The 8,872-nt window shown below is 53.2% G+C and overlaps 1 protein-coding gene across 1 annotated transcript; it reads left to right on the forward strand.

Annotated features, from left to right (window-relative positions):
* The first annotated feature begins 4,505 nt into the window (after positions 1-4,505).
* On the forward strand, positions 4,506-7,151 carry LOC123445139 (probable pectinesterase/pectinesterase inhibitor 51). The gene is made up of 2 exons (XM_045122080.1): positions 4,506-5,541; positions 6,353-7,151. Exons 1-2 carry the CDS (start codon positions 4,623-4,625, stop codon positions 7,030-7,032), a joined length of 1,599 nt encoding a protein of 532 aa, XP_044978015.1. The 5' UTR covers positions 4,506-4,622; the 3' UTR covers positions 7,033-7,151.
* The last annotated feature ends 1,721 nt before the right edge of the window (positions 7,152-8,872 follow it).

Here is an 8,872-nt window from a genome sequence, read left to right on the forward strand (position 1 = left end):
CCGACACCCTCCAGGAAGGAAGGTGTCACCGCATCGGAGTGAGACGAAGCGGCAAGGATTTCTCCCGCACTCCAAACCCCACCGCCCAACCGGAGCCGACCAGCCAAACCATCGCCTAACCCCATGCGCTAGCACGGTTGGGCCACCATCCACGCAGTCTCACTGTGAACACCAACACGAGGCCAAGGAGAGCGGAGAATTGCACCAAACGATGGAGCAGCAGCACCGAAACCGGGCGGGAGGAGATCCACCTCCACCGACGACGTGCGGGAGGCCGTGCCTCCGGCACCACCGCGGTCACCGACCGGACACGACAGCAGGGCATACCAGGCCACCCTTGGCCCATCCCACTAAGCCCTATCGGCCATGCTGCAGCGGGCTCGCAATGGCGTCGCCAGCACCCAGCCGCTCGTCGCCACTCCCCCGACTCCTAGAGGTTCCGCCGCAGACCCACTCTGTTGTTGGCCCGCCCAGGCCTAGATCTGGGCTGGGAGGCCGCCGCCAGATCGCGCCGCAGCTTCATCCTGCCGCCAACGCCAACGCCGCCGTCCAGCCGTCCGCCCACGGCGCGCCAGGGAGCCCTGCCGCCACCTGGAATGCCACCGCCTAGGAGCACCCTCCTGGTGCAGCTCTACCCCCGCGTTGGAGAGCCATCGGGAGGAGAAGGGCAGGGGCCGCCGCCACCAGCGAACCCGGGGCCAGGCCGGCCGCGGGTGCTAGCGTCGGGAGCGAAGAGGAGAGGCAGAGGGTGGGGCTGGAAGGAGGGGAGGTTGGTTGCGACCGGTCGCCTGTGGGGGCGACGCGGTCGCGGAGAGGATGTGCGTTATCACTGAAGTTTCCAGGTGGTCCTTTTGAACAAAAAATGTGTAAATTTGACATACTACTCGTAAGTATGTGTGTGCGCATTGATGTTAGGCAAAATATTAACTAGTATATTCTCATTGATGTTAGGCAACATATTAACTAGTATATTCTCATATTAGATAAGTTGATATTAAAGCAAGTACAATTGAATGATATAAGCGGGCTATAAGAGATGACATATCAGATTTATGTCTAGGTGAAGAAAAGAGAAGCGGGTTATGAATTTACAGCCGGCTGTAGCACGAGCTCCAACATCATTTGTGAGAGAAAAAAGATGAGCCCTATTATAGATATATCATGTTAATGTTAGGGAACGTCGCATGGGAAACAAAAAAAATTCTACGCACACACAAGACCTATCATGGTGATGATCATCTGCGAGAGGGGAGATCGGATCCACATACCCTTGTACTCCCTTCATTCCTAAATATAAGTCTTTTTAGAGATTTCACTAGAGGGCTACATACGAAACAAAATAAGTGAATCTATACTCTAAAATATGTCTATATACATCCGTATGTAGTCCCTCTAATGAAACTTCTTAAAATACTTATATTTAGGAACAGAGGGAGTAGATCGCTAAGCGGGAAGCGTTAAGAAACGCGGTTGATGTAGTTGAACGTCTTCGCGATTCGAATTGCAAGCGCCCCACGAACTCCGTCCCGATCTAGTACCGAACGGACGACACCTCCACGTTCAACACACGTACAACTCGATGATGATCTCCGCCTTCTTGATCCAGCAAGAGAGATGAATTGGTAGCTGAATTCTTCGGCAGCACGATGGCGTGGCGGTGATGGTGATGGAGCTACTCCAGCAGGGCTTCGTCGTGCCGTACCGAACTAGCTACAGGATGTCACGAAGTGGTGGAGGGAGAGAGGGTTGCAGTATGGCTTGGGGTGCCAAAAAGCCTCTCTCACCTCCACTATATATAGGTGTGAGGGAGGGGTGGCGTCCTAGGGAAAAATCACTAGGGTTCAGCCGGCGCAAGAGGAGAGGGAGGAGCCCTCCTCCAACACAACTTGGAAAAGTGGAGTCCTCTTTCCCCAATTCGGTTTGCCCACCTCTCCTTTCCTTTTCTCTTTCTTCGGCCGAAGTAGCCCTTCTTGGGCTGGCCACCAGCCCACTAAGGGCTGGTGCGCCATCCTTGGACCTCTTTGGTTCTCTCCCGGGTGGGTGGCCCCTTCCTGTGGAACTCCGGAACCCATTCGTCACTCCCGGTACTTTATCGATAATGCCCGAAAACCTTCCGGAAGCCAAATGGATACTTCCTATATATCAAGCTTCGTCTCCGGACCATTCCGGAAACCCTCGTGACATCCAAGTTCTCATCCGGGACTCCGAACACCATTCGGTTACCAACATAAAAAATTCAACTATACAGAAATGTCACCGAACCTTAAGTGTGGAGACCCTACGGGTTCGAGAACTATGTAAACATGACCGAGACACTCTCCGGTCTATATCCAATAGCGGGACCTGGATGCCCATATTGGATCCTAAATATTCTACGAAGATCTTATCGGTTGAACCTCTATGTCAAGGATTCAGTTAATCATGTATATCATTCCCTTTGTCCTTCGGTATGTTACTTGTCCGAGATTCGATCGTCGGTATCTACATACCTATTTCAATCTCGTTACCGGCAAGTCTCTTTACTCGTTCCCTAATACAAGATCCCATGGCTAACTCTTTAATCACATTGTTTGCAAAGCTTGTTTGTGATGTTGTATTATCGAGTGGGCCCCGAGATACCTCTCTGTCATGACAAATCCCAGTCTTGATCCATGCTAACTCAACGGATACCTTCGGAGATACCTATAAAGCATATTTATAGTCACCCAGTTACGTTGCGACGTTTAATACACACAAGGCATTCCTATGGTGTCAGTGAGTTACATGATCTCATGGTCATAGGAATGTATACTTGACATGGAGAAAACAATAGCAACAAAATAACACGATCATATGCTACATTTATAGTTTGGGTCTTGTCCATCACATCATTCTCCTAATGATATGATCCCGTTATCAAGTAACAATACTTGTTTATGGCTAGGAAACCTTAACCATCTTTGATCAACGAGCTAGTCAATTAGAGGCTCGCTAAGGACATTATTTTGTCTATATATCCACACATGTATTTGTGTTTCCATTCAATACAATTCGAGCATGGATAATAAACGATTATCTTGAAACAGTAAATATAATAATAACTATTTTATTATTACCTCTAGGGCATATTTCCAACAGTTAATATGTTTACTCACTCCTACAATGGAGTAGACTTATTAAGTTGATTGGATCTATCATTTGTGTATTTTATATTGGTATATAGATTCATTAGATAAACATTTCCTTTTTTGAATAGGGGAATGTCTAGAAGGACCCAAGCGATGGAGGAGTACACCTTATAGCCAGGACCCATAGGAAACCACCCAAGCAACGTAGAAATCTGTAGTTTGGGTTCATATCCACCTCCACTCTGAACCAACCATGATGCCGCCGAAGACGAAACACTTGGTACGCCACGGCCTCCATAGCACCACAAACATTAGGTCATGGACTTTGAGTAGGAGCTTTGTTGCTTCCCCGTTGATGATTGATGCCATCATGACGAAGCTCGACAATCAACTATCGTAGGAGGTGTGGTAGATTCTTCATGATCGCCATCGATGTTACCTCCAGCACAACCTGTAAAAACTAGCTCTATGTAACTCCTAAGCTATTTACCCACCTTCATGGTGGCTCCAAGATCCAAGGACAAGCGAAGAGCCACCCTTTCGTGAAGAAGATCATGGACGACATGCTTATTATCGGAGCGACTTCCACCCTTTCGTGAAGAAGATCATGGACGGCATGCTTATTGTCGGAGCGACTTCCAGACCCGCTTCCATCAATCCCTCTCCATTGAGTCGGAGATTCGCTGAAGAGCGAATCAAAGTGTCCCCACAGAGACACCCGCGGACATCAAGAAAAAACTCCCCAATAAAAAAAGAAAAATGTGTGGGTTTGTGAGGACTATGGTGGACGAAGCAATAGGTCGCCATGGTTCTAAACAAAAGGTGCCAACATAAGAGTCACCTATTGGGCTTCTTCTAACTTTCTCCACGTGTTCATCACCATGGATGAGAGGAAGAGGAGGCTGAGGAAGTACCATGGATGTTTCGGATTTGACCGCCTCATAAAAAAAAGCACGAAAAAAAAAGGATCGTAACACCATGCACGGGCACCCCCCCCCCCCTCCTTCCAATCTTCTTTGACGGACAACGTCGATGAATGAAGTAGGAAGAAGGGTGGTCGGAATCAAGCACAAAGCTGACCTCACTCACAACTTACATGATCGAGAGGGAGATGAAGAGAGGGACAAAATGATGGGTGAACACAATATACTTGGATAAAGACTTCAAATATGAGTAATTGCATACCCACTATTTGGATATCCATACAAAAATAAAATAACTCAGCATCAGACTGAATCACTTTGCACCATGGAATTTGTTTGGTATCTTTCTTCATTGCGTGCATCAATTCTCTCTACATTGCAGCTTTATTAAGACTTTCCAAATTCTAATTGGTCACAAAAATATACTCAATTTCCCTATTAATACGATCCTTCTTCCCCAACCCAGTCCAAGCCTTGACCAGGCGTGCTGCCCTCTCTCTCTCTCGCGCGCGCCGATATAACCAACTCCACAACCCCCACAACGCCGGCCATCCACACACTCACTCCACTGCGCACAATTCCACACTCAGCAATGCCTCCTCCCCTTCGCATCCTCACCCTCCTCCTCCTCCTCCTCCACCTCCCCTCCGCCCTCTCCTCCCACCACCACAAAGCCCCGGCGCCTCCTCCGGCGGCCAAGTACGCGGCGTCGCTCCCCGTCCTCCTCGCCTGCAACGCCACCCGCTTCCAGCCCGCCTGCGTCGCCACGCTCTCCGCCGCCAGCGCCACCGCCGCGTCCTCCGCCTCCGACCTCCTCGCCGCCACGCTCTCCGCGCTCCGCGCCCGCCTCCCGCCGGCCGTCTCCACCGCGCGCTCCGTCCTCGCCTCCTCCAAGAACGTCAACCTCTCCGCCGCCGCCACCAACTGCCTCACCGCCCTCTCCCTCTCCTCGCGCCGCCTCTCGCCGCCGCCCTCGCCGTCCGCGCTCATGCCCGCCTCCGCCGCGCTCCTCCACCTCTACGACTGCTGGTCCGCCTACAAGTACGTCAACTTCTCCCGGACCATCTCGGACGCCATGGCGTACCTCAACGACTCCATCACCGTCAACAGCAACTACATCTCCATGCTGGCCGCGCTGAAGCGGTACGGCGACGACACGTCCCGCTGGACGCCGCCGCAGACGGAGCGCGACGGGTACTGGCCGCCGCCCGCGGCGTCCAAGGCCGACGTGGACGCGCTCGGCGTGCCCAAGGGGCTCCCCGCGGACGCGACGGTGTGCGGCGCCGGGTGCGACTACAAGACGGTGCGCGAGGCGGTGGCGGCGGCGCCGGACAACGGGGGCGACCGGTTCGTGGTGCGCGTGAAGGAGGGCGTGTACAAGGAGACGGTGAGCGTGCCGTGGGAGAAGACCAACCTGGTGCTGGTCGGCGACGGCATGGGCAAGACGGTCATCACCGGCGACCTCAACGCCGACACGCCCGGCGTCTCCACCTTCAACACGGCCACCGTAGGTGCGTACACGCGTCGCTCGCACTTACTCTTTCTTGTTTGTACGTATATATTTGCCAGCATCGTTTGCACCGCGATCGTACACGTACTACGTTCACGAAATCAATGCCGGTGGCGTTAAAGACGCCGCTCGTGATCGACCGGCCGCCCCATCGCTCTTTGTCCGCACCCAAAACGCTTTCCCGTCAAGTATGTTGTGATCTGGATAATCAATTCTTACCTTTTTTGCGTTACGTCCGGCATGTCACACCAGCATGTACAATTACGCTATTACGTACTGTACTTAGTAGGAAATATTTTTGGATCAGCTAGTATTACTAGGAAGGAAATATTTAGCCAAATGGCAACAATAATCTCCGTAAACAAATCCCATATGCGGTGATCTAGGTAGCCAAATGAAAATCCAACCATGACATACTTCATTACTTTGGATGATTTCCAGCGGCCCGAAACAAAATCAACAACCAGTCTGTTTCTAAGATTTTTAACTTGACCGGCGTCCGGCGATCCCCCATGCCGGAAGCGACAATGCGACGTGCCGACGCGGACCACGGGTGAACCAAACACCGAACTTTCCCGTGCTCTATCAAGCAAGAAAAAGACACGCTTCGACGTACAATGCTCCAGTCCAGACCACTCGACCAGTCATTGCACAAAGAGAAAGTCGCATCACGGTCCACAGTTTTAACTTTGTCAGGCGAATCTGCGACCCACATGCCACGGGCCGCGAGTTTTCCCGGCCAACACAGTGTCACTGTCAGTGATCGATCATGTTGGAGTAAGTTGTAACTTTGCCCTTTTTCATGTGTCCAGGCGTGCTCGCGGACGGCTTCATGGCGCGCGACCTGACGATCGCGAACACGGCGGGGCCGGACGCGCACCAGGCGGTGGCGTTCCGGTCGACGGGCGACCGGACGGTGCTGGACACGGTGGAGCTGGCGGGGCACCAGGACACGCTGTACGCGCACGCCATGCGGCAGTTCTACACCCGGTGCCTCGTGGCCGGCACGGTGGACTTCATCTTCGGCAACTCGGCGGCCGTGCTCCACGACAGCGACGTCGTGGTGCTGCCGCGGCAGCTGCGGCCGGAGAAGGGCGAGACGGACGCGCTCACGGCGCAGGGCCGCACCGACCCGGCGCAGCCCACGGGGATCGTGCTCCGGGGCTGCCGCGTCAACGGCAGCGACGAGTACATGGCATACTACCGGCAGAAGCCCGGCGCGCACCGCGTCTTCCTCGGCCGGCCGTGGAAGGAGTACTCGCGCACCGTGTTCGTCGGCTGCACGCTCGCCGAGATCGTGCAGCCGGCCGGGTGGATGCCATGGAGCGGCGACTTCGCGCTCGACACGCTCTACTACGGCGAGTACGGCAGCGCCGGCCCCGGCGCCGGCCGAAGCCGGGTGGCGTGGAGCAGCCAGGTGCCCAAGGACCGCGTCGACGTGTACAGCGTCGCCAGCTTCATACAGGGGGACGAGTGGATACCCAAAGTGTAGTAGCCTTCTTTTTGGTATAATCGTGCTCGCGTGAGCTATTAGTGGGCGCCACTCACGGTCACGGATGTACTGCAGTCGTTGCAGTTATGCAAATGGAATGCAATGGTGCCTAACGCAAATGAGAGGTGGGCGCCGATCTTGATCAGTGTTTGATGGGTGAACGCTCCACTGAGTTAAGCACGATCAATGATGGCCGCCAAATCTAGCAGAAAGTTTCCACCCAGGGGCAAGATGGATGTGGCCAGGAACACGGAGAGGAGGAGCAGATGGATGATGGGCTCGGCGTGCGGTTTTCCCCCCAATTAGCATGCGTGACGCCAAAGCATTATCAGATCATTATCAAATCTCGCCCGTGGTTGTGGTGGTCCACGTCCATCACGAGCTGCATCCATCCATCCAGTGCGCTATCCGATCCGTCGCTGCACCACCGCGGTCTGCGTTGCAGCGCCGCCCTACGGACCCAACGTGCTTTGGGCTTTTGGAGTTTGGTTCAGTTCATGGCCGGCTGTGGGGCAGCACCGCAGTAGGGACTCTCCGTCTCTCTGTCCACGGGCCACGCACTACGGCATGACTGTGCGCCGGGGACAATCCTACACGTACAGGAGTTTGTTTTACACGAGTTTTACGGGCTGAGTTAAAGTAGAATGTATTGATTGGTGATCACAATGAAGCGGCCCCATCCCAAGAATCAGGAGAGGAGATTAGTGAGGAGAAAAACCAATCCGTAAAACTCCTGTAAAAAGTTCCCGTACGCGTAGCATTTTTGGTGCGCCGGTGCGCCGTCACTCGAGCTATGAGAGCAACTCGAAGAGGCGACCCAAATGGCGTTTGGACCGGTTCGTACGTCCTCATTTGCAAATGAATCGATCGTGTGTTTAACGTGCTGATTCATTTTTTGTCCGTACGCAAACAATTTTGATGCTAAAATATCCTATAATCAATCATCATGCCAACCTCAAGAGTTCACGTCGATTATATGCCAGCCTATAAAAAGAATACACAGTTTTTTTAGCTGGGCGCATTTGCGAACGGGCCGGTACACACGCCAACACACAAAATGAAAATGTAGTTCATCCACGCCATTTCGGTTGTGGTCATGCCCGCAAACCACAGCATGGATCACTCGTCTTCAAGGCTGAACATGTCGGCATGCATCTTCTCGAATCAATACCGCTTTCTCGAAAAGACCGTGTTCAAGTCCACCTTCATGATATCAACCCCCTTCATCATGCAAGCGAGCCGGACGTCTCTTGCTTTGGTGGCTGCTTTTGTGGCCACGATCTCTAGCATCTTCGCTTGCTTCTCCGCCTCCACCTGTTGGGGAACGTCGCAAGGGAAACAAAAATTTTCCTACGCGCACGAAGACCTATCATGGTGATGTCCATCTACGAGAGGGGATGAGTGATCTACGTACCCTTGTAGATCGTACAGCAGAAGCGATTAGAGATCGCGGTTGATGTAGTGGAACGTCCTCACGTCCCTCGATCCGCCCCGCGAACAATCCCGCGATCAGTCCCACGATCTAGTACCGAACGGACGGCACCTCCGCGTTCAGCACACGTACAACTCGACGATGATCTCGGCCTTCTTGATCCAGCAAGAGAGACGGAGAGGTAGAAGAGTTCTCCGGCAGCGTGACGACGCTCCGGAGGTTGGTGATGATCTTGTCTCAGCAGGGCTCCGCCCGAGCTCCGCAGAAACGCGATCTAGAGGAAAAACTATGGAGGTATGTGGTCGGGCAGCCGTGAGAAAGTCGTCTCAAATCAGCCCTAAAACCTCCGTATATATAGGTGGGAGGGAGGGGAGGAGGCAGCCTCAAAACCTAAAGGTTTGGCCGAAA

Source organism: Hordeum vulgare, chromosome 3H (assembly GCF_904849725.1).
Source record: "Hordeum vulgare subsp. vulgare chromosome 3H, MorexV3_pseudomolecules_assembly, whole genome shotgun sequence".
Classification (NCBI taxonomy): Eukaryota; Viridiplantae; Streptophyta; class Magnoliopsida; order Poales; family Poaceae; genus Hordeum; species Hordeum vulgare.